General features: G+C 35.7%; 1 protein-coding gene across 4 annotated transcripts; it reads left to right on the top strand.

Annotated features, from left to right (window-relative positions):
- The first annotated feature begins 732 nt into the window (after nucleotides 1-732).
- Nucleotides 733-27,026, top strand: LOC149554538 (uncharacterized). 4 transcript variants are annotated; one of them, XM_089828584.1, is made up of 8 exons: nucleotides 733-1,034; nucleotides 7,892-8,012; nucleotides 8,101-8,219; nucleotides 9,061-10,411; nucleotides 22,436-24,850; nucleotides 25,005-25,110; nucleotides 25,223-25,399; nucleotides 25,558-27,026. In XM_089828584.1, the coding sequence occupies exons 3-8, from the start codon at nucleotides 8,107-8,109 to the stop codon at nucleotides 26,739-26,741; spliced, it is 5,346 nt and encodes a 1,781-aa protein (XP_089684710.1). In that variant the 5' UTR covers nucleotides 733-1,034; nucleotides 7,892-8,012; nucleotides 8,101-8,106; the 3' UTR covers nucleotides 26,742-27,026. The 4 variants fall into 4 exon arrangements, with proteins under 4 accessions (XP_089684710.1, XP_089684711.1, XP_089684708.1 ...); XM_089828585.1 differs by having other exon boundaries at nucleotides 7,907-8,012; XM_089828582.1 differs by having other exon boundaries at nucleotides 7,892-8,219.

The following is a 27,026-nucleotide window of genomic DNA, read 5'->3' on the forward strand; positions in this document are numbered from 1 at the left end:
TGATCAATAAAATATTCATCCAATCCTTTCATGTGAGAAATGAGAGCTCCCATTTATGACCACTTGATTTAAAAAAATCAATTATTATTAATATTAATATAGCTTGCCTACCTTTTAATTTAAATATAAAAATATTATTATAAAAATAATTGACTTCCAACCTATTATGTATTAATTTCACCATCAGATCTGTAAGTATATTACCAAAACTAATTTAAAATAAATTAAGAAGACAGGAACACATATAGTCATAATCGCTGAAATACAATAAAAAAAGGACTGCATAGAAACTTGATCTAAAAACAATAAATATCAAGTAAGACGAGAACCTTTAAAGTTGAGTTTAATTAATAAATCGTTAGTTCCGATTTCCAAATTATTATTTTTTTCACGAAAATGTCGTAACCCGAACGAATGAAAAACGCGTAATTGTCAAACGGCGCCGGCAACTAAGACGGCCGTACCGATTTATCTTAACAAGAGGAATTTCAACGGCCCTCTAATTACCAACAAAAGCATCTTCCGGCAGCCCCGTTCCCGGCAAGTGACACGTGTCAATCAGCGTATGATGCACAACGCATGCTTATAATCTTTCTACCCCAAATTTCCAAATTTCCAACGGAAAACCCAAACCCAAAAAAATCTACGTTTCCCGTCAATTTTTATTATTTTCTGTCTTGCCTCTTTGAGAATGTGGGTGTATATATAATGCAACCCTCTCATTTCTGCAAGACGGCTGTGGCGGAAAATAGAGTCTACGAGACGCAGATCTGAGCTGCATCGCCGCCGCAGATTTTCCGTGTTATTTGCCGTGAAAATTTTGGGCCCAAAATCCTGCCTTTATAGGAAATCTATCAATTTTCTTGACTTTGTTAAGTCCAGTATGTATTTGAACTTGTTTATTCCGCCGGTGCACAAAAATCTCGTTGTAATGGAGCCAAGGCTGCGATCTAGGGTTCGAAGACGTAAGTAGAGGAAAGAAAATGTTGAGCATTTGCAGTGGAAGCTTTCTTCGTCGATTGCTCGATCTGAAGGTAAGTTATTTTTATTTGTATATGCGTTATATTTTTTTGTCAAGTAAAGAGCTTTCTGTCTGGATTACTGGTTTGCTATATTCGTCTTCATGTCGTGCTTAAATTCGGTCATGTAATTTCTGCTTTGGGAAGTTTGTCCCGTACGCTTTTGATATCGTGCGATTATAAATCGCTGGTAGTACAGTTATTTTAGGACGGCGGGCCAACTATTTTTGCCAATATTTTTTTTATCGTGGATGTTAAAGTTATGTGCGATAGCTAGTTTACCACGACAAGACTAATTATATCTTCTGCGAGTATTATCACATTACGGTGATATTGTCTAATTATATGTTCTGTGAGCTTCAGCGTATTGTTGATTTATCGTCTTCTGTAAGTTATCAAACGCTTGTACATCAATATTGTTTCTTATTGATGGTCTATTATTTAGAGTTATTTTGTATTTTCTTCTACTGGTATCGCTTTTGAGACGTTATTTTATCTTCGGCAACTGCAATATGAGAATTGAATTACTTTCGTGATGTTACATTACATTCTGCAAATTAGAGATGAAATGATGGAATTGCTTTCGCGATATTACATAATGGATTTCCTTTTCGAATATGGCATTACATTCGGCAATTACAGTTGGAACTGCGGCGCTTGGTAGGCCATTTATCATACCTATAGACACTGAAATTACAGTGGCCTATTCTTGGTCTCATCTTATTAGGCACACCGAGTAACTGAAATCTAGCTGGTCCTCTACCGTTGTGCACATTCCACATCAAATGGCCTACTTTTCTACCTGCTATAACCTGACGGATCACACGAAAATTAGAGTAAGAAGTAAACTTCACGCAAATGAAACATTTTTTTCTGGATTTTAGTCTTTATGGGTAGTTGTGAGAGCTCCAATGTTTATGGTACTACTTAGTAGTATTTATTTATAATATTATAGCATATTTCTCTGCGTCTTGTGTATTTTTCACTTAATATCAAGTCCAAACTCAAATATACACAATTCGCACATCATGTATGAGTTCTTGTTACTAATGAAAGACCTACTGACATTTCAGCTCGTATGTGCTTCCCTCAGTTACAATCCTCATGGGTGATTCAGATAGTCAGTAATTTTTTGTTATCAATTGGGTAGTAGGTAGTAGTTTTAAATATTCATTTTCGTACATGATTATACCTGACGCTATCTTAGGCTACTCCTATTTTAGCCGTTATAGATTTCTCAATATTGTAGTTATTACAAGTGGTTGAGACAGCTGTAGCATTTGTGGTCCCATATTAGGCAGGAGTCAATCCCAAATTTCAAGATTCGTCCATGGTTAGCCAATGCCATTGAAGGATTTACTACTATTTTAATTGATGTATTACCCTTAATTATAATCTTGTTTTGAGAGAAAGGGGCAAAAATGTATTGTTTCAGAGAATCAACAGTAAGCAACAAGCACAACAAACTGAAACAACGAGCCACCATCAAAACAAGAGGACTTACCAACTAAAGAAGCCCCAAAAAGGGCCTCCAGGTAACCGTGTCTTCATAATTAACTTCTCAACAATTCAAGAACACTTTGGGTTCAAGTGTACCCAATCACCAATAATGTGCCTCCCATTCACCGAGAAGCCCATTTAGCCAAGCAATTTGCCACCCAGCTCCATTCCCAAGGAGTGTGAAAAAAGATGTGGAATCTCCCTCCAACTTGTGTTCATTTAGCATGTATATCACCACATGAGAATCTAGTTCACATATGATCTTTTACCAACCAAGTGTACAAGCTCTTCCCAAATTGAAGAGAATATAAGAGCTGCCATGAACATATGAATTTTCTATTATTTATACATAGAAAAAAAAGTCAAGACAATCCCCAAATTATCTTTAACAATACCTCCAATCCTAGGCTGCTAAGAATTTCCCTTGGAAGAACCATCAACTTTTATCCTCAAAACTTGAGGTATGGGGGACCATCGAACTTCTCTCTAGACCTTCCTTTTGGCACACCGACACATCCTCGACAAATAGCAATCTATTTTGCAAATATTTACGTTCAAATTCTTAATTAGAGCCAAATCACAAGGGCCATAGTAACAAAGAGATCATACCCTATAGGTAGAGTCTCTTGAAGAATTCCAACGAGCTTGTGTCATAATTGATAAAACGTTATTTTTATATTTCTGAAAAATGTTGCAATTTCCTTTTAACCAAAATTACTAAATTATGAAAGTGGAATCAACATTCCATGCTATATGAAGAAAGGAAGTCGTTGTTGGGGACTTCCTTGGATGACCCCAAAAATCAATTAGAGAAGATGTATAAACAAAAGTCTACTTCTAAGCCCACATTGAAAGTGCCAAATCTTCTTGGAGAAGGAACATCAAATGAACAAATGTGAGGCAAACTCCTCACTACTATTACAAAGAACACACACAGGACCCCAAAATTTTCTCTTTTGGATATTTCCCCAAGTAAGATATTTAGTTCGCACAACCAACAACATGAAAAATGTGTATTTGGGCCAAGCAAGCTTACTTTAAACCTTTCTTGACCAAGGAACATGATTCCTCTTACAAGTCTACTTGTTTTATTCTAGGTATGTCAAGGCAATTGAGAACTTGACTTCTAGATAAAGGCCCCAAGCAAGAACATTCCTCCCCTACAAAGAATTCCGTGCTTTATCAGCTAGAATCCTAGTAAACTCCCAAGGGAGCTCCTCAAACCCCCATAGTGACCATTGTTGAGGCTCTTTGCATTTGTAAACCTCTAGTTGGCCCAAGTCTTGGAATGCTTTAAAGCCGTCCACTTTACTCCATCTAGCATTCAGAAAACTATCTAGAAAGGGATTGCAAATGTGGACACATTGATATTCAATAGGAGTGTGATAGTCCCACAAATCATATTGAAAAAATGTCTTAGAGCCCCTATTACAAATCCAAAATAAACCATGGCTAGTTAACTTAGCACACTTTTGTGAGTATCCCATATCATAGAGCCCCTATGTATAAGAGTGAATCTAGGAACATCTTTGTTGTCCACCTCCTTTAGGTACTTAGTAGTGAGTCTAAATTAATCTTTACTTTGATTAATGCATTGCCTCCAAAAGAGCTTGGCAACTAGAAATTGTCTTGTTAGACGAGCTTGTTGAAGACTTAGAGCACCCTCCAACTTTGGCTTGCAAAACCTCTCGTCCTGTCGAGAGTAGATTATCAAACCATAAGAATTGTCAAGATAGAGCATCAAATTTCCTAATAAATTATGAAGGAGCGATTTGCACAAAGCATCTATAAATGGGGAGAGCTCAAGTTTAATAACACCACTCTCCTAGTAGTCAAAAGCCACTTGCAAGTACAATGACTACCTCACTTGCAAAACTTATGCAACACATTCTACCAAACCTCCTATGTAATGGGCTTACACTTAAGTTACCTTGTCAAAGGACCCTAAAGGCACCAGACATCGAAGATGGATCACCATTAGTAAGGACTAAGAAAGAAGATGAGGTGGCACAAATCATAACCCAATTAATTAATCATTGCTAAACTCAAAAGCCAGAAGATCTTTGTGAAGGAAAACCCATTTAATAGGGTCATAAGCATTGGTTTTATCTAACTTAATGAACATCCCGTTCTCCTTAGAAATCACATAGTTTTTGTTACAACAACTTTCCCTTCCAAAATCTGCCTACAAGCAACAAATTCACCTTACTCAAAAATTAATTTATTGACCCTGCTTTGTATCCTTTCCACAATTAACTTAGTAATTAGTTTAAAGTTTTAGCCTGCAGGTATAAAATGATCTAGAGAATTGGTTCCTTCTCTTTAGGAATAAGATCTAGGATCCTAACACTTATTTGACATGTATTGGTTTCATTGCTAAATCTTCTCTTTCTACCGAGTTTCATATCTCTTTCTTTTTCTGACTATACCATCTTACAGCAAAGAGAATTGTCAGTTATTTGAGTCTAGAACAAAATGCTCTAGTTAGTAGCTTGCTGAGAGATGGGCGAAGAATTCAAACCAATGAAATTATGTTGATGTGTTTCTAGCTATAGTGACAGCAGGTTGTTTATGAAGCCGTATGACAGGTTACTTGTGCTATATTTATTAGTAGTATGGTTTCAAACTACTGCATACTGAATCAGTATAGCATGCGGCAAGATCATAGGGTTTTAGATATATAGGAGTCTTGTCTTGAAATTTACAAATTTTAGGTGTTTGGCATGGATGGAATTTGTTTGATAGTGAATATTGATAAAGCATTCAGTTTTTTCTGTTTCGAGTTATTATTGTATGCAGTTTTGGGTACTCAACATTCCACTTTCAACACACACCATTTGTATTTTGTGTTGGACAAGCTAGACCACATGATAGCCTACTTGGAGGTCGACATTGTTGTAGTTAATGGAGACATGAATTGGTGTGGGATACTCTACATTAGTCCATTTACTAATGAAGTCACTGTGAGAAGGCAGTACAAGATATCAATTTCGCTTCTCCATGTAGATAAGGGTATGTTTGTTGGACAATATGTTTTAATCGAGATTCAAGAGTGCAACAATCATTTATTTGGTGCATGTGAGGTCTCACAAATGGTTACAGGGTCACTGTCTTGCATTACCTATTAGTGAGATGTTGGAGGTAAGTCTCTTTATAAGAGACAATGCAACACAAAATGATCATACGAGTTACTATGTGGATGGTCCCATGATTACTATTGAGGATGAGGATCCATTAAGTGATGAAACAAATGTTGATGAGCCCCTAAATCACAAACTTGTATTGTGAGTCTTCATGTTTGGAGGCTGGTAGCATTGGACGATGAAGTAAATTCCATCATTTGAGATGGTGTTCTGCATGAGAGGTGATTTTGGCATTTTTGGTTTATGTTTTCTGTGATTTGTTTTGTGATGCTGACAAATTTAAAGAATGCATATCTTGTGAAGTTTTATTTTGGAGATACGTTTAGGATTTAGTGTTGAGCTCAATATGGATTATTGTCTAGTAAGGTTCAAAGTATATGATCGAAAGTTGTACCCTTTCACGGTCAGTAGACAATGATAGAGGTTTGTCGCATATCTTAGGGATCATTGTTTAATAATTCAAGACTGTGGTTCAGGAGTTCAAGGCAAAGAAGTTAAGAACACAACTCAAAGCTACACTTTTCCAAGGGTTAGGAGACAACTTGAAAGAGCCCTGCTTGGTTTAGGGATTTTGTTTCTTTAGAAGTTTATAAATACAATTAAATACCAACAAGTTTGGGTCGGCCAGCTTAATAGGACATGGGTCAGCCCATGTTACATTAAATAATTTTAAAATATTTTTACTTCACCAAATGGAGTGAAAAACAAGGTAAGGTTGGCCCACACAGGCTAATTTTGACACCACCACTCAGGGAAAAAATGTCAGCCCTATCTGCTACAATTTTATTTCTTGTGATTTGTATGTATGAAGTATAAAGCTGTGACTTCATTTAGATTGGTGGGGACATGACAATCCTCCTCCCCACCCACAATTGCGTGTCCTCCAGCAATTTTAGTGTTCATTGTATCCAACTCAACCCTTAGAGTTTTAGGGTGTAATCAGCTCCTGTTTTGCAACAATAGACTCTAGATTTCGCATGGTTTGTAAGTTTCTCTTGCTTTTGTTGTGCATCACTTTGTAAGTTTCCCTGGACACATCATAGATGGCATGATCTGTTTTATTAAAATTTAAGAACGATTCCTTGTTTCTGTAATGGGTAATTTTTCATTACTCTAGAATATAATTTCTTCATAGGTTGTAGCATTTAATATTGCCATTTTGGAGCATAAACTTTGTTTGAGTCTTGGGAATTATGCAATCCTTTAAGCCTACCTAACATATAACCGAATGAGTGCCTTTTGATTATATTTGTATGGCATTTTACCCTTGATGTGATGTCTGTATGTTCTTTTTTTTGTCTAAGCTAGTGACAACAGTAAATGGCTGAACCTTAGGTTCCCATGTGACATGAGGCTGAAGATGATTGACATGCACATGCTACTTCCCTTGAGAAGCTAGACATTTCAAGGCTTGCTTGGATTGAGTTGATTGTCCAGTGTTTTCTTTTGACACAAGATTTAAGAGTTTTATAAATCTCTGAAATATGGTGTCACTTTTTTGGCTATGCAGTTGTGAATGCATATATCAGAATACTGTTGTGGTGGGATATCAATGTATCGGAAAAACTAGATGGTGGTTGACGTTAATTGTAGTTATGACCAAAATTTGGTAGTGTATAACATGCTTATGGATGGGCAAAAGTCAAATCTGAAAAGTCATGGGGCAGTTATAGAAATGCAAGACTGACCTACGTTGAGTTGTTTGTTGTTTTTTGAACATATAGTTTGAATCATACCTTCAACTCAGAAATGAATAAGTATTTGTGATAATAGGGCATGTGGGTATATCTCTTAGGCATTCGTTAATAGTTTTGGGTGTCTTCAGTTGGCTCTTGTTTCGGATTCATTATATTCTGTGCGTGCTTCTTTCCTCTGTGAATTCTGTCAGTCTTGGAGAGAGGTAGTAATTAATGTAGTGTTACCTGGGGGCCTGTTTCCAGCATAATTTGACCTACTCCATTTTATAACAATTGTAGGCAACTTACTATACTCATTAAGGGTCTTATACCGTCACTGCATGATGCTTGAGCATCTGAGTTCTCACACCTTATTTCCTTCTTTATATATTTTCATGCCATTGTTATGTTGAACAATCTCTATGTTGTTTAGAGTCATACCAATGTTATCTAGGCCTGACTAAGTGCATTTATTTGTTTTGAAAATGATTTTTTAAATATATAGATGTACTGCTTAAAGAAATCCTTAAGTCTGACAAAGTGTTTGATTAAGATTGCTGATTACCAGGTATATGTGAGTCAGAACATTCAACTGATGTAATCTGCCTCAAGTCCAATGGTCAGTTGCTCTTTTTCAAAGATGGAATAGGGTTTGGAAAAAGCTGGCTACGGAGGTGAACATATTATATACATATATATAGGTTGTGGGAAGTGTCTCATATTGGAAAATAAGCTCATCTCTGCTTGGCTGTAAATTTATAGCTATTTATGGAGAAGTTGGAGTTGAATCTGCTCTCATTAGAGGAAAATGATGATGATGAATTGGAAGAAGCAAACAAGGTGTCTCTCAGCAGCTTACCATGTGGGGCCTTTTCTATTCGGTAAGCTTCAACTAAATATCTTTCATCAGATTTTTGTTTTGATATTGTTTGATTTAAGATTTCTTTTTTCAATCATGTACTGCATTAGAGGGATGGTTAAAGGAAACTTGTTTGTAAAATTAAATGGCTATTCAGTATAGTGACAAGAATATGTTAAAAAATAAAGAAAGCTATGAGAAATCATTCTCTGTGATGTAACTTTTCAAATCTGACATAAGCAACACAATTAATTCAACATCATTTGTACTACAAACTAAATGTAAATTCTATTCCCATTTATTCCAATTTCATTAAAATTTCATCAATGCTATTCTCAACTACTGATATACTCCTGCCCTTTGAGGCAATATACTTTGAAATTTAGAATTGTGGACTATAAAAGTGATGCATTCCAGTCTTTGTTTTATTTCGCACTCTTCTGGTGTGTTAGAGCCTTAGTTGAGAAATTATCTTGAGTCATCGACATTTTTCTAACTCTTCAGTGTTAAGCCAGAGGAAACATATTAAATTTTCTCTTATGCTATCAAATTACCAAGGGTGGCTGAGATTGAAACATTTCTCTGTGAATTTATATGTCGGTTTATAGATAGTTGTTCAAAATTTATTTCTTGGCAAAGATGCAAGTTTTGGTGGCTTTTGCACATTAATATTTATTAAAAATATTTTGGTAGAAAATTTCTGTTGCATTTGCCCAACCTGTGGTGAATGTTGAAAACCTTTAATCCAAGTATTTTTCCCTCTTTTCATGTTACCCAAATAAATTCATGCTGTGTTGATTTATATACAGGAATTCCATAACAGTTCATATAGTAACTAATACACTTGTTTTCTTTCACTGCAGTAATTATGTAGCAGGTGTTCGTAAAGTTGACATCAAAAAATGTTGGCCTTTTTCTCCACAGTTTTTGGAAACAAAATTGCAGAAAGGCGTCAACAATATACTTCCACCACTTGTAGTTCCTACATGTAGATATTGGCAATGTGCAGAGTGTGTAGAGAATGCTGTTACGTCCGATGATTCAAATCAGGAAAGAAATGCTCACAAGCAGTTTGATGGCCTACATTCTGATGTTCTCATACAAAATTTTGGAAACCTTTGTACCAAACAACTTGAAAAAGAAGAGCATATCTCTGATTATATCAAAACCAGTGTTCTAGAAGCCAAGTCACACAGCATTTTAGAGTACGGTAAAGCAGATGAAGAGAAGGCAAAAAACCATGTATCAGAAGATATAGACTCAGGGAAAGCTTCTTTTGTATGCAGCAAAAACACTTTTCATTCGAGAGATGGAGGAGCTGAAGAGACTAAAACATTACAGTTGACAGGAAATGAAATATTAATAAGTTTGAATGCAGATGCACTTCACCAATCATACTCAGAATGTATGACTCTCTTTTATAATTCAGCTTCTAGTCCTACAGACTCAGAGCTGATTCCCTCAGGATGTCGGAATGTTTTTGAGAACAGCAATGCCCTTGCTGATGAAGTTGCTAGTGAGAGGACAGCAGAGGAATATATGCAACACTTAAATGTTACAGAGAAGGCTGAGGTATTTCCACATGCTTCTACTACAATGGATTCTGTGGAAAAATATAGAACAGTCAACAGGTCTGATCATGAGGATGAGGTTGACAGAAACACAAAAACTGAGATGCAGCACTTCATAAATGATAACCTGGATAGAGTGTCATGCAAATTAATTGCTGGATGCAACATTGACAAGGATGACTATCTGTGCACATCAGTTGCTGGATGCAATGATAACATGGATGACTGTCCAAACCAATTGTCAGCTATTATAGGCAATGAGGAGTCAATGCAAAAGGTTAAAAAACCTGATTGTAAACCACTAAAAGAAAATGGGAAAACACAAAAGAAGCGCTTGCTAGCAGATCTTATTGCAACTGCTCCATCTCCACAGATTAAACGGGATGGCGAAAACCAGAATCAGGCATCCGAAAACTCACCAAGAAAGGCAAGATTTGGAACCTGGAATAAGAAGTCTATAAGGAGCCAGAAAAGTTTCAAAACTGGAATGCATGGTTGGAAGGAAGTCATACGTGAAGTACCTTCTTCTATGCTAACAAGTTTTGGGCCAGAGAAACCACACTTAGAATCACTTGAGATGATAAGGAAATGTCAACAGTTAGGAATGGGAGCTAAATCTTCATCTTCTAAGGAGTTCAGACAGGTATGGTATTCGTCTTAATCTCGAAACCTGACATCTGATTTCGGCAGTTTAATAAACAAAAAATATGACACAATTCCTTATGTGAATGGATATTTAATATTTTTGATAGAAACACTGTTGTTTCCTTATCACTTTAAAGTATACTAATCAGCAATTATTATACATGGCAATAATCTAATTGTGATACACAGCATCTGATATGAACAGCTTCTCGTCAACTATTGCTTCCGATCGAGTAAGCCCTCTGTTGGTTTGGCAGCTATCTTTGAGATGTATCATAACATTATGATAGCTATTTCCTCCAGTACATTGAACTGTTTAAAGTGCACCTTGCTGTATCATTGTTTGATTCTTGAAGGTGGATGTATGACACTCTTCTGATGGAAACTTTTTCTATACCATTTTAAATAGTGTGTAGGAAAATTTGGAAGTAGTGACTCCTTTTTGAAATCTTTTCTATTCGTTGGTACTTAAATCATTTTGACAATTTTGGCAATATTGGTTCACTCGAGTCATGTGCGCCACTTTTCCATGTGTTACACAAATATTGATCTTAGGTCAAAGCTTCGATTTCCATCGTCTGATATGTTGGAAAATATGTTTCATTGTCTATCCAATGGCACTAATTAAAACCCACTAGCATGACATCCAAGAATATAAGAGACAAGAATTCTATTATTACTCTTAAGAGGACAAGAAACCTACATCTGGTTTGAAAGTGATACAATTTTTGTGTGTGCATGATAAGTTTGATTTTCATTTCATAAGTACACTTGGGCACATCACACAACTATGAGTGCTCTAGGGTGTACCTTTAGTTAGAATCAAACAAATGACTGCAGAAGTATAACGAGTACACTAGTTTGTGCCCTAATCTTTCAAATGTTTTATAACAACAAAATACATGTTCGATACTTTGATGTGCCTATACATCCTGTGGAAACCTAAATCTACAGTGTAAAGATAGGGAAGTTTTGAAAAAATATCTATATGAAGAATTTAATAAACCAATTTATTTTAAATTAACTTGTGATTTAATTCCAAATTGATTGGGTCTTACCACTTCTAGAATAGCATTCTGATTTAAAAATTCACAAATTCTATTTCACCTTTCTTTTCATTTTGAAATTCATCCCAAATGACGTCTTCTGTTTCATCATTTGTAAGTGTAATATAGTTATCACAAAAAGCTGCTCAAATGGAATGAAAAGTAGGATAAAAGTAAGACAATGTCTTTCAAGACTAGAAAGGAAAACATACTTGATTTGACTGTCATCCTTTGTAATGGTACATTCCATGACTTAGCTTCTCTATCAATTTGCCTCAATGAGGTAGTCTTCTATCCACCCAAAGTACTTTGGAATTAACAAACAGTTTGATGGTAGAAACATTGTTGGCTTGGCCAGATAAGGCTTAAGTTCCAATTCTTGGTTGGATTTCAATTAACTTTAATATTATATGTGACAACTTTTGAAATGGACAAACCAATGATTCCTCTTTATTTGCCACTGAAAACATCTATAACCAATCTTGATACATAAATCATCAATAAGCTCTTGTCAAGTTGGCAAGAATAAATTAAATTATATAGCTTCTATTAGGTAAAAATGCAAGATAATTATAGCTTTATAATATTGTCATCAAGATTCATTTGAAAGAATAGCCCGATTACATTTATGTACTGCACTATTTGAATTAGTTTCTTTTGTAATGCTGCATACATTGAGTTGGGTACTTATTTGCTTTACTTTGGTGAGGCATCTATCAATCCTTTCAAAAAAACTGCAAAAAGGTGATTTGATGGATTCTCTACTTGATGAACACAAATTTTACTAGTTTTGTTGAAGAGGGCTTTAAGGTGATCACAAGCCTTATGTGGATCAGATATCCCTTAGATACAAAACTTGAGATCTTTGAAACAGACACCAACTATTCATTTTGCTTCATCACATCAATTGAGCGAGTTTTCTTTAATCAAATGACTCATTCTTGTCAGTAGAGACCAGGCACAACAACTCTTGCTACCCGAAGCATCTTCCACATTGATTTGGACTCCAAGTAGTATTACGGTACAACACTTTAAACAATGTGCATTTGGACATATTATAAGTGCAGAAGCAATTCTAACAATACACCGAAGATGCTGAATAACAATTAGAGAATAACACGTAAGAAAGATATCAGAACTAGAACAAATGACAGTATAAATCAGTGCATTTTGTACACAGTATACGATCTTGAGAGATGTATGGTTACCAATCTTCCATTAGTTATGTCAATGTTAATGAAATATGATGATACAAATGTGTACACATTGTTAGAAAGCTGCAAACTCTAAGGTTAAAGAACAATTGTGGTGGTTGAAATGCTTGAGCTTCCATGTAAATTTTCACTTGTTGGTGAGGTTTTAAGGGCATCAAAACTGATGGTTCTGTTGTATGTAGGGCTACAGCCTACACCCATTCAAAGACAAAGATCAGGGTAAGTTTGTTGAGCATGACCAATATCAAGCTATTAGTTATAACTTATCAATGAAATGCTTCTGGAGTTGAGCTAAAATATGAAGAATTATAGTGATCTTTGCTTAGTTTTAATGATCTTTGCCCAAGTTGAGCCAAAATATGAAGTCTTTTTTTCTTTCTGCTGTTTTAACATGCTCAGACAGACCTGAGAATCTGTACCCAGAACTTAGGTGGTTTGGTTTGGGACATAGAGAGTACAAGGGAAAACTAGGGCATATATTTCCCAAGACTCATCCAGTAATGGGACTCACGAGTTTGGCGAGTCTGGAGAGTACTTGTAGAACTCTTAAACCATGCTCAAAAGTGCTAAAATAGAAAATGATAGGGTAAACGTCTGATTTACATGCCTCATACATTTGATCAATGGTGGGGATTAAACATCTAGATCAACAATTGAGTAATGTAGAGAGAGGGTAGGATATATAACATGGATTGATAAGGTGGAAGGAAAACATGAGGTGTAAATGCACAGGGGCAATAAATAAAATATTAGCTTAATTTTTTTAAAGCAGAAAATTAAATTAATTATTTGAATTTAGATTTTTTTAGAAAAGTGTCTTAACAAATAAGATTGAAAATTATTTAATAGTGGAGGGTGGTATGTGTAGTGCACATGGATAGATGAGGTGAAAAGATAAAATGAGGTGTGAATGCAAAGAGGAAATTAATAAACTATTAACATGATAAATTAGTTGGCTTTTATATGCATAACGAGATTAATTGATTTAATCAAAATGTTTTCTAGAGTTAATTGGATCCTTTTTGGTGTCAAAATTCTTGTTTATGTGAAATCAAACTCCTATAGTGATAACCTATGAGTGGGGCTCATATGGTAATGACTAAATTTCATTTTAGAAGTATATAGAAGTATGAAATTTGCCTGGAAAAATTAAAATTTATTTTGAGATATGTAGAAGAATGAATGAGAAGGTGGTGACTCATATTTGGATGCCTACACTTGTTATATTGCTTCTTCAGCACCCCAAGGCCTTTTGGCAGACCCTCTTCCCTTGCAGATCCTCCCTTGTCATAGCCTTAGACCACATCTTTTTAGTTTCCCAATCCTCAACGTGCTAAGATATTCCTAGGCAGCCCTCATTGACTACCACTCTTGCCCCCAACTTCCACTTTTTCACCTTGTCCAACATCTACAACACAATTAGATCCATGAACAACAACAAAGTGGCAGATGTGGAAGGGTTCCAGGTCAAACACTTCAAGCTTGGCATCACGGTTATAGGCCCTTTTCTCACGGATTTGCTTAATTGTGTCATTTGCACTGGGTTCCCCCCTCTTGGTCACATCATATCATCCATTCGATCCATAAAGTTGGGTCGGTTTCAAACCGCCAACAACTACACGACCATTATGGTAGGGCATACTTTCTCTATATTGTGTGCAATTATTTTGCATGACATTCTCTCCCGCGAGCTTGATTGAAGATGTGTTTGTGCTAGGGGTTAGGTAGTTTTCGACCAGATTTTCAGACTATAGACCACATCTTGACTCTTAGAGCTATTATTGAGGAGGGGAATCATCTTGCTTCTTTGTGGATTTCTGCAAGGTTGCCCTTTATCTCCCACTTTATTTGGACTCTGCATTGATGAGCTGGAGGAGTTTTTTAAGATGCACCCCTCCTGGATGATGACTTCTATTTACACAAGGTATTTATTTCTATCTTGCTCCTTGCGGATGATGTGGTCCTTATGGCCTCCTCTCCCAAAGGCCCACAAAGACTTCTTGAGAGCCTTAATTCTTTTTGCAAGCTAGGATGGTTGACAGTGAACTTGAGCAAGACCAAGGTGATGGTCTTTGATTGTCTCAAGACCTCTTACCTCTGCTTTCTGTTCTAGGGTGAGGAGATCAAGATTGTTTCCTAATATAGTTATTTGGGGGTCAGGTTTTTAGGCCCTCACTTTATTTTGCGATTGACAGTTCAACCTCGTATCAACAAGGGGTATGGTTCTCTTACCCTTATTGAGAGACAGTGCTTCATGCACCACTTTCACGACATCAGGTCCAAGACGACTCTTTGGACAATTCGTTCAGACCCACTCTACAGTTTTGTGGTTTGGGGGTCGTCTTTATTGGAGTCAGAGGTGGCTTTCATGGAGCGGATCAAGACTCTTCTTTGGTGTATTATCAGATGTAGTCAGTATACCACACACAACATTGTTCTTGCAAAGTTTGGGTCCCATCCTTTCAGACTTGGTACCATTTTCAATTTGGTTTGGTTCCTTCATTTCTTGCAAGAGTTTGTGGATCTCGGAGTGGTGCCACAAATATTTTTATCTAGCCTTTTGCTCTTCGGCCACTATTGCTTGCTTGGACATAACCTATATGTTTCCTGCGAAACCTTAAAGGCATAAGTTATCTAATTCAGATATTTGAAAGTTAAAAATCTAGAAATTGAATGATTATGAGAATCCAGAAATTGAATGACTAACTGCCAACATTCCCCTCCGGAATTTGTGACATGGCTTAACCGCCGCTTGTGTTCTATAAGTCTAGTGGTTGTATCAGGCATTAACAAATCAATCTTTTAGTACAACAACAATCCTAGCTTGTAACCAAAGTAATGAGACTCGGACCTGACTCTGACTCAGCAAGATGCACCACTTCCACAACGTCAGGTCCAAGATGACTCTTTGGACACTTCGTTCAGACCCACCTTGCTCTACAGTTTTGTGGTTTGGGGGTCATTTTTATTGGAGTCAGAGTTGGCTTTCATGTAGTGGATCAAGACTCTTCTTCTTTGATGTAATATCAGATGTAGTCAGTATACCCCACACAACATTGTTCTTGCGAAGTTTGGGTCCCATCCTTTCAGAGTTGGTACCATTTTCGATTTGGTTTGGTTCCTTCATTGCTTGCGAGACTTTGTGGATCTTGGAGTGGTACCACAAATTTTTTTATCTGGCCTTTTGCTCTTCGGCCGCTACTGCTTGCTTGGACACAACCTGTATGTTTCCTACGAAACCTTAAACGCATAAGTTATCTAATTCAGATATTTGAAAGTTAAAAATCTAGAAATTGAATGATTATGAGAATCCATAATTGAATGACTAACTGCCAACATTCCCCTCCGAAATTCGTGACATGGCTTAACCACCTCTTTGAGTTCTATAAGTCTAGTGGTTGTATCAGGCATTGACAAATCAATCTTTTAGTGCAACGACAATCCTAGCTTGTAACCAAAGTAACAAGACTTGGACTCGACTTTGACTTGGCAAGGGTAATCCAACTTGTGACCCAGCTCGTACTCAGTCATGACTCAACAGGTTGAATTAATGGAAATACCTTAGAGAAATATTAAATATTTGATGACTTGGCAGGTCAGGATCCAGGTCATTTTGACCCAGTAGGGGTTACCCAACTCGTCGCCTTGGTTGACTCGCGTGACTTGTGGCGAATCTCATTACTATGCTTGTAACAAATTCAAATTAGGTATGCATATATTGAACACCACACGGTTATATTGAGAGCACGGGTGTATGAGTATAATAACAATTTTTACCAATTTAGACTTTATCAACCATAATAGAATTATTTACTAAATTCTAACAATAGACACATATAAACACAATAACATTTTTGTTATGTGGAAACTCTAATAGGAGAAAACCACAATAAATCAATGCTTTTGTATAATTCTTCCTTTACAAAGTCAGCAGGCACCAACCTACTAGGAGCACCAACCCACTAGAAGCACCAATTCTCACTTCTAAATTTGTAGGCATCAACCTACTAGAGAGAACTAATATCTCCTTTAGGAAGGAACAACTTCCAAAGCAAAGTACCACCTTCTATGTTGCTCCATCAACAGATGATAGACAATTTATATGATATTCTTCTTTTGCTGCTTCTATTTTTCTCTTTGCACAAGCCTTTCTCACAAGTTTGATGTAAGCTATTTCGTTTACTCCACATACCTCTTTAGATCCATATTTACAAACTCTACTTCTGCTGGTGTGACCAATTTGTCTTAAGTGCTGCACAAACCTTCACTATAATTCCCAATCTCTTTTTATGCCTTCACATCAAGAATCATGCCTTTTCGAATAGTTATTTCATCGAAGAGAGACGTTTTCTCGTTTGTTAGTTCCATATTTTATTCATAATAATAATTGTATCCTTTGAATATTAATGCATCTCTTCAGTTACAAAAAGTGTATCTCTTCCTCAATAAATCTTCCTCTTAAATTATTCTAATGATTAAAAGTTATCTACTTCTTATTTTTGTTCAGAGTCGAAATATCTTCATTGCTCTACACACTCTACTCTTTTTACAATTTACCTATCACAATCCATTTTTATAAACCCATCAAGAAGGGTGACTTGATTAATAGATAACCTTTCAAAAGGTTACATCTCTTAGATAATCATTTTTCTTTACTAAAAAAATCACACTCCATTATCTTCTTAACAATCAAACAAATCAGGTCTCTGATAAAAAAAATCCAAATGGTGCTTTATTCTAATTTGGGTGATTGCTTTATGTTTAATGGAAACTATTCTAATTGCTGCTTTTGTTGGTTGTAAAGAATATATATATTCGCTTGTCTTAGTCAACATTGCTGCCTTTAACATCTCCATATAATTGATTCTGAACTTGAAGATATTTGAAGTGTGATGGTTTAATTGTCCATTATAATTTCCATCAGTCTTCTATTATCTTTGTCATAACAGTGAATCGGCAGTGTGCCGCCATTTGCTATTTATGGAAAATGAGACATCAAGTAAGTATTACACATGAAGTTGCAGCATAGCTATATCCTTCAGCAATTGATTTTTTCTTTGTCGATATATTACACTGTGTATTGTTTTGTGGTCAACTATTCTTTTATATTGTGTTTTCCTATCTAGTCTTGAAAGACATTGTCCTATGATGAGCAATTATGATATATGTTATGCTAAATCAATGTTGATGTAGTTGTATCAAACAAGGGAGATGTAAGCTCCTTATATAGATTTACAAAGACGATGTTTCTAAAAGAAACAATTGTGAACTAAAGAGGAAAATAAAACTACTTAATAAACTAAAGACTAACTAAAATGACTAATAATAAAACATTATAATATTCTAATACCCTCCATAATGGTCATCGTCTAATTTGTTAATGGACTGCCCAAAAATAAGAGCAAAGATGCAAAACATTTATAGCCCAACCACAACACAAAAGATCTCTTTTATTGATAATAAAAATGTTCAAGTACAATGTTTTTCACTTGATGCAATACACCCATACACAAAGTAATCATACAAATATATAGAGTTTGAGAGACTCTTCACATCACAACCAGAGGTCTCTTTGATTTCTCAAAACAAGTCTCTTCATATTTCAAATGTATGCCTCTATAAATGACGCATGGCAAATGACATATGTCTGTATTTAATATTATCTCAATTGTTATCACAAATGTCTTCGCCAGCTAAAGATGACTATAATGGTTATAACAATCATATTTCTTTAAAAACAAAGATGAAGATCTCTATAGCAGCCACAATCTTCAGCACTCCCTCTTAGCAAGAGAGAGATCTTTAGTATATCGGTCACACTGATTCTCGTGTTCTCAACATAACATAATTCACCATAGTTACTTTATAAGCACATAAAACTAAAGTCAAGACCATGCCTACTCGTAGAGGGTGGTCCAAGGGCTTTCCCTCCTAGCAAATCTGAAATTTACTAAATTTATCAGTCATGGACTCTCTCAACATTACAATAAAAGAACAAGTGACTTATAAATGTTCTAAATTTTGGAATCACTCAACATGATAGACTTGCAAGGATCAGAACAAACTTACATCACAAACTCTTTCAACATGATGATACATGGAATCTCTCAACATGACATGCTTGCAAGTATCAAAACCAATTTACATCACAGATTCTCTCTCAACATGATGTTTTTCATGGAAGCTCTCAACATGACATCCAACTCTCACCACAGAATCTCTCAATGTGATGCCATCATGGACTCTCTCTCCATGATGTTCACTATAAGTGAATGAGTTATCACAGCTGTCCTTGCAACTTTATTAATTTTTACATGAATAAGAACTCATAATTACTAGAATATCACCACAATAAGATAGTTGACATAACCTCCCTTTGAGGCTGAAAATCTCCTTGTGAACCTGAGTCTCATATCCAAATGTAAATATGTATCATCACTTCAGTAAGCAACATCCTTGTACAATCAGCATAACCTCTCTTCATCCCATTGCATCCTCTTTGTAGTCTAGTTTTCCCATGCAATTCATTGCCAATAGCTACATCTTGTCATAGATACTTTTCCAATCTGAATTTCTACCACGGCACTCAAAGAATCATCATAGTTATCTAAATAAGCATTTAGATGGATTTTATAACATCCATTCTTCTGTAACTTTGTAATACTTTATTTTTAATGCATAAACTGAACTGTAGAAGAATATATGATATTTAGGAGCATTGACTATTGCGAAGTAAGTAGAAAATATTTGCTTATTATTAACAGTGATCAAGAGATCAATTTATACAATAGACTGAACGACGTTTCCTTAAGAAACAATAGTGAAGAATAGAAGCATTCTATTATAGAAACATAAAACTAAATATTAGAAATATTCTAATATTTACAAAAGATTACAATAGATAACCATTAGATACTAAACAGAGATAATAGAAACTATCTATTATCGTAATACCCTCCCTTAATGGTTAATCCATCTAGGGCACGAGCTATCAAAAAGCATAAAAGGCAGATTTTGCCTGCTCAAGGGGCTCCTCACTGTTTGCTTTGGCCTGCGAACCTGATTGCTTAGATTGGGCAGCTAAGTGCTTTTGACATTCAACCTTCATGTGACCAAACTTGTGGCAATAGTTTCATTGAATGTTCTTCTTCCAGGAGCCTTCTAAATCTAGAGCAAACATCGAGGATGTCTGCTGATGGTACTTTGGATAATGTTCCAAAACTTTGTAGATGAGCATAATGCTCCAAACAAACTGCAAAAAGCCATGATTTTTGAGGTGAAAAATCAATCAAAATGCAACATGATTTTTGTGGTGAAAAATAAATCAAAATCTGGCATGATTTTTGAGGTGAAAAATCAATCAAAACTTAACATGATTTTTGAGGAAAAAATAATAAACCTAGAAAAGAATCCCACCCAACTTTGCAAATTATATAATCAGGAATTTTTAACAGAAAATTTATAGAAACTAAGAAAAACAAATTAGAGGAAAAAAATTATGAAAACCCACCAAAAATTTAAGGGAGGTGAAACACGAGACTTTGCATGGTAAAGCAGCACATGTAGGCAACATGCAAGTACATCAAACAAATATGCAAGTACATGCAACCCTCGAAAAGTAGAAACCCAAAAAATTTGAAGGGTGACCTAGAAGAGAGCTTAAAAAACTCAATAGATTATGTTGTCGGTTTCTAGATTGGCTGGGTCGAAAATCGAGGCACCTAGAAAAAATCTGATGACAATTTAATTGAGCTCTTGAAAATCCCACTAAGAATTTGGAATCAGAAAATTTTTCCGAACTCGAAAATTAGGGTTTTGACCAAAACAGCTTGCTGCAGAAAATGGCAGAAATGTGCAGCCAAAACAGATGGATCTGGACAGAAACTGGGTTGCAGAACCGAACTAGAAGTCGGCAGATTCAGATCTCTTAAAATGAAAACCCAAGTCGGATTATAGAGAGAGTTGGAAGCTAATATGCATGTAAATAATTTTGAAATAAAAGGCAGATAATTTCAATTTTCAACCAAGAAATTATAATTATTTTTGAAATTTTTTAGAGCATTGGTGCTGATACCATATTTCGAAGCAATTGGAAAATATTTGCTTATTATTAACAGTGATCAAGAGATCAATTTATACAAGAGACTGAATGATGTTTTCTTAAGAAACAATCATAAACAATAGAAACATTTTATAGTAGAAACATAAAACTAAATATTAGAATCATTCTAATATTTACAAAAGCTTACAATAGATAACCATTAGATACTAAACAGAGATAATAGAAACTATCTATTATTGTAATATTGACCAGCTGTTATACTTCATAACCATGAATCGGCAATGATAATGTTGTGCTCAGAATTGCAGAGGCCAAACGACTTGATAACAGCTGTACCTAAATCACATTCATACTTTTACTGAAAATTACAACCATCAAGAATGAGACAAAAAAATTGGAATGACAATTAGAAATTTAGACTTCACCCCTATACTGCAGCTACTAGCAATAACACAAGTCAAACCCCACAAAATACCATGCCAGTAAATATTAAATCTCTTTCATTTGCATAATACGCCAAAGCCACAACAAGAGGTCAAAGCATGTTAGAGAAGATGGTAAGCCACTGAATACATTTTCCAATAAAAATGATAAATCTAAACTGCATACTGAGAGATTGTGTTAATTCTGAAAACCAGAACCAATTCAAAAAATTACTACGAACATGTATGTCTCCGTTTTTCAATACTAAGTCCGGCGCACAAGAAAAGGCACCACACTACATACATAATGATGTGTGATTCATTGTAATCTTTTGACAGCTAAAGAGACATGTAGTGAAATACTCGACGATCACCATTACGAGCACTATTTTTATTAGAGCATAAATTTGCAGTAACAAATATTTCCTTAAACCATTGGTCATAATGAATGGAATGTGGCAGCCGAGTCACACAGCAACCATACTTTCTTCAATGAGCTTTAGATTGTACAAGAATTGGCATGTTTATTGAATTTGTCAACGGCTTGTAGTATGTTTCTGCTTTTGAATCTGTGTGGTAACAATGTGCATGTTATATGCGGTTTACAAGATAATATTCTTTCAAGTGCTCCTCATATTACCATTTTTCTGTACAACCTGTCCAGTTGATTTCCTGATATACTTAATGGATAGTTTAAGTAATGATATTGATGTTTTTCTAATGCTTAAGTGAAATATAAATTCAGATGCATTGTAGGTGGAATAGCACACCAAAGTGTCAGATTTTTACCATTATATATAATATTAAAATATAAACGGACCTTTTTTATCAGGAGATTAACTGTAAGAATGTTTACATTGATATGAAGAAAGTCGTGCACTTACCTGAAGCTGAGTCTTGTGCTGAGTCAAAATCTTATTAATTGCAGAGTTTGTTACATTTGTTCAATTGTACTATGGGTTTTAGAGCCGCATTTTAAACTAGAGTTTTAAATTCCTTTTCAAGAGTCACTAATTATTAGTTTATTCCTTGTCAACAAAATGATATAAGTCGATATTTCACATAATATGCCACTAGAATATAAGTTTTCATCAAGATTTATTTGAATAGAATTTTAGGTGTTCAATGTTCAATACAAGATATTATCTTATGTAAGATTTTTTTTCTGCTAAAAGAATGAAACATTTTGAGTGTGATATCAGTAAGTCTTTTAGTAATTCTAAAATATTAGATAGACAAATAAGTACATCTTTTTTAACATTTCTGTTTTTCTATCAGGAAACAAGCAGTTCAGATGAAGAGGGACTTGTGACAAATTCTTTACAGAGACTTCAGATGGATGACCTAGCAATGGGTTTGAAAGAAGGATACCTGGTTCAAAAACCTATCTCAGATGAAATGCAAGAAACAAAAGCAGCTGTAGAAAGTGATGATGACCTGATGGATCTGGCAGGATTCTTGGCCCAAAAACAACTGGAACGAATCTCATCTTTTCCAAGCTCTGGTCTTCCAAACCATAAGCACTTAAGATATTTCCAGAAAATTCCAGCTCAGAACAAACACAATCATGTTCTGGGACATAAGGAGGAAGAGTTGAGTGAAAAAGTTCAACTTGAACCAAATTTGCCTTTTACAGAAGGTTTATTTATAGGACAAGATGCTCTTAGAAACAGTCCTGATCAAGCTGCATCAGAGAAGGCTCAACCATGTATAGTAGTGGAACAAGAAAATGAACAACTTGTTCAAGTCAATGATTCTGTTGTGCCGGAAGAACTGATTATTTCAAGTCAAGGTAAAAAAGAAAGTATAAAAATTGCTAAAAGGGATAGAAAAGTGTTAGTTTCGAAAAATAATTCCAACTGTACAGGAAAGGTCTGTGAAAAGAAACTGCACCAAGAAGGAAAATCTGATGCTTCTATTATGTTAGCAAAAGAAAGTTGTGAAGGATACTCTACCTCACAAAGGAAAAATTCAGTGGCTTGTGAATTGAAGAAACCAAGTATGTCTCCAAAGCATGGCAATGGAAGCGTTCCTTCTCAGGCTATTCCAGAGTATAGTCATCTGTATTCATCAGCAGAAAGCAAATGTCAACAGAATCAGTTACTGGACTCTTACATGCAAGAGAAGTCAATAGTGTCAAAACAGACTAAGGGAATGATGACAGGCCATAGAGTCAAGTGTGCAAGCTTTGTAACAAGGAAGGGGGGAAACAACAAAAGGTATTGTGCTTCTAAGAGAGTAGGATCAGCTACTCAGAAGTCCTTAAGGAAATTGAAATTAAATTCAAACCATGACTTAACAGGACAACAGAACACTTCTACACATATTATAGCTGCAGAAGCTCCTAGTGAAGATCATATGCATTTGAAATCAGAAGGAGCATGCCATCAACAAGACCAAGTTGGAAGTTTTCTTGTGTCACAGGGTTTGATTGTGTCCGGACAAGCTACAGAAGTAAGTGATAATTCTACAGGGAATGAGGCTTTTTCTGAATCAAATGATAGTTCTGGTGATAGGAAATGGCCCCCTGTAAAAAATTCAAGTCACAGAAGAAAGAATGTGAACTTTCTTTCAACGACGGGAACAAAGAAAAAAGGATCATCTGCTTCTCAGTGTAAACCAGTTTCTGCTTCAGGTTTAGATACAATTCCCACAACTGACAAAGAAAGCATTGTTCTTAGATGTCAGCCTGCCAGCTCAATTGCAATGAAAAAAGGCAAAGGATCATCTATCTTTAAAAGGAAAAATCCAGGAACCAAGAAGCACATTAATGGAAGAAATTTGTCCCCAAACCAAGCCACAAGAACACAGGTTACCCTTAACCACAATCTTGCTGGATTTGGCTCAGGGGATGGTCAAAAAGATCCAATAGCAGAGGAAAGTCAAGAGATGAATTCAAATGAAGTTTGTTTAATGCAAGAGAATACTGTTATGGCTAGAGGAGATGATGTGACATGTTCTAAGATAGGAGATGGGATTATTTTTCATTCAGGAGATTCTTCGGATATTCCTATACAGATGGGAGAGAATAAAACAGTTCGGAAATCCAAAGCTGCTTGCCGTGTTTCAATGAGTAAACGAAATGATGAAGGATCTTCTAAGTCTCAAAGAAAAAAGTCAACTGGAAAAATTTCTATAAAAGAGCGTAAGGATCTTGCAAAACCTGAAGGTCGTCAGATGTCAATAATTGAGGAAACTAATGCTGCTTTGAATGCTGCATTTTCCAATGGGAATGCCAGAAAGCCCCATTTTGCAGGTACTGTTATCAGAGACAATGGTCCTCGCTCTCACAGAAATCTTAATTCGGGAACTTGCAAATATATACCTCCAGAAGCTGCAAAAGCAGTTAACTGTAAAGGTTTTACTCCACAACAAACATTAATACAACCTACTGTTAATCCCCCATCCAAAAATACAGAAGAGGTGATTATAATTGATGATTCTGTACAGCTGACAGTGAGCTCAGAAGGAATTGTAGCTGATTCAAGTAAGATGAGTTGTAGGACCTTTGAGGCAGAAAGCTTTAAAAAGAAGGACGAAAATGTGAATACAAGAACTCCTGGATTAAAACTAGTGAGCATTAATGAACTGGAAAGAGAACCATGGCATGCAAGTGTGGATAGCCCTGTGCAACCCATAGGCCAAAAGTCCTTGATTCAAAATGCAGATGCAAGACTGGTCTTTAAAAGTCACGTAAGAAAATAAGGAGGCTTAGATTTGTTTGAACATGCAAAGATGCTTCATGACTATTAACTAATGAGATATTTTTAGAATATATGGATAAGTTTTTCTTAGTGGTAGACATTAAAATAAATGTAGTTTAACACATGATGCGATTCATTTTCAGAATGCTCCTGAACATGACAACAGTTTGGTGCAATCTCATGGCAACGCATTCTCAAATGGTTTTGAAAAGCAGTCATCATCAAATGCAACATGCCTTCCTGCAAAAGGTATGCTGTTTATTGCACATTTTGAGAAAGGTAGGCTGCTTAAATAAAGATCAAAACAAGAGCACTGCTCGTAAGTTCTTAACATTTGAAATTAATTAAGACAATTTGACAGGTTTCTTAGGGTCAAGAATATCTCGAGATATGCCAAACAGCAGTGGCTCTTGCAATTCCTTAGGTTCTCTTCTCCGACATGTTAACTTGGAGTTGGTTACTTCTTCCACCGAATCTGCACCTGAATTCAACAAGTGCTCATCCTCAAATCACTCTGCTGTGTTTGGCTTTGCCCGAGGTAAAATTCATATACAAGCAAATAATCATTTGAGCAAGAATAGAGGATTTTCAAAATCCTCAATCTTCATGCATAGATTTGTAGCATTCTAACTTTTAGTAGACAAGTGGTAGTAATGAATCTAAATGTTTGTTTTACATGACACGTTTGTTTTGTAGGAAACCAGGTTAATATCCCTACTAAATTGTCTCAAGAAACCTGTTGGCATAGTAACTACAATCCCAACTTACATATTCAGGACAGGATCAATGCACACACAACCAATTGGGGCTCTGGATATGAGGTTTGTAAACAAAATGCATCAGTTACAATGGATACTACTCCTAGGAAGCATTCAGGACATCATCAAACAATTACCAAGAACATGCTTGGGTCTAGTTCTGCAAGGACAATAACAGGATTTGAGGCATTAGATTCAGATCCGGTAAAACATAGCTTGGTGGGGACAATGACTAGCCATGGAAAAGTTGAAACCAATCAGAGGATTGAGAAGATATCTTATATAAACATATTAACAAATGCCAGACAGGTCCCTCAAGCTAACCAGAATGTGCAAACTACGAGTATTCCTCTTACTAAAACTGGTTCTGTTGCCAAAATCAAGGATTTTGCATCTAAGCAAACCATGCAAAGTGAGTATGTGGAACTAGAGAGTTCAGTAGATGTGAATGACCTTACGTTATGTTTGGCTCCAAACATGGTTAAGGATCAAAAGTTTAGGAGAAAACGACCAATAGTGACTGGCAATGTGACAGATTTGATGGAAACAAGAACATGGGAGGCAGATATTTCAAAACATTTAATTAATTCGATGCATGACAATGCCAAGGGAGTTCTAACTTCGCAAACTCATACATCTCCTATGCCAACACCACAGAAGCGTTTGAAATTGGCTCCAGGTCATATGAATTGCTTGAATATACCAGTGCAGAGGACAAAGCAACATATACCAATCTATTCCACTTTTCCTTCAATTTCAGAGTCTGCAGGGGGAAAATACTTCCAAAATGGGCTAAAATCGTATTCAGATCAGTATGGTGGATTAATAAGGACATCAGATAAGTCATTTCAGATGGAAACAAGAACACACTGCAATATTTCTAATGCTTCAGAAACTGCATTTGTTTCTTCAACTCAAGAAAATGCGAAAACAGATGTTTCAAAAAGTCTTTATGGCAGAGCAGGTATAAACTGTTTTTTAAGACCCACAATTGGGGGCAAGGAAGTTTCAGCTAGAGCTAGTGATAAAGAAGGTTCTATTCTTACAAGTGTATGCAAGGATAGTTCACTAGAGCTCACTTTGTCCATTCAACACGGAAGTGATCGGGTGAAACAGTTGTGATTTATACCAAAATCCACAGGGGAAAGATGTTGCAGTTTGATCACTTGTATAATATTTTTCTGTACGAGTAGATCAATTTCTGAATGATTGCAGGGAGATGGATAGAATCCCTCCTTCATTTTTATGTATTTTATTACTTTGTAAAATGCTAAACTAACATCAAAACTAATGATTCATACAAATGGGCTCTGTATGATGATACAGTTGAAGATTTTATTTTTTAATTAATTACATAGCTTGTATTAGCCCAAAAGATAATAAAGTATAAAGCTATTGCTTGAGCAA

The sequence above is a fragment of the Cupressus sempervirens genome, chromosome 5 (assembly GCF_028749045.1).
Source record: "Cupressus sempervirens isolate cs-2001-9-10 chromosome 5, ASM2874904v1, whole genome shotgun sequence".
NCBI lineage: Eukaryota > Viridiplantae > Streptophyta > Pinopsida > Cupressales > Cupressaceae > Cupressus > Cupressus sempervirens.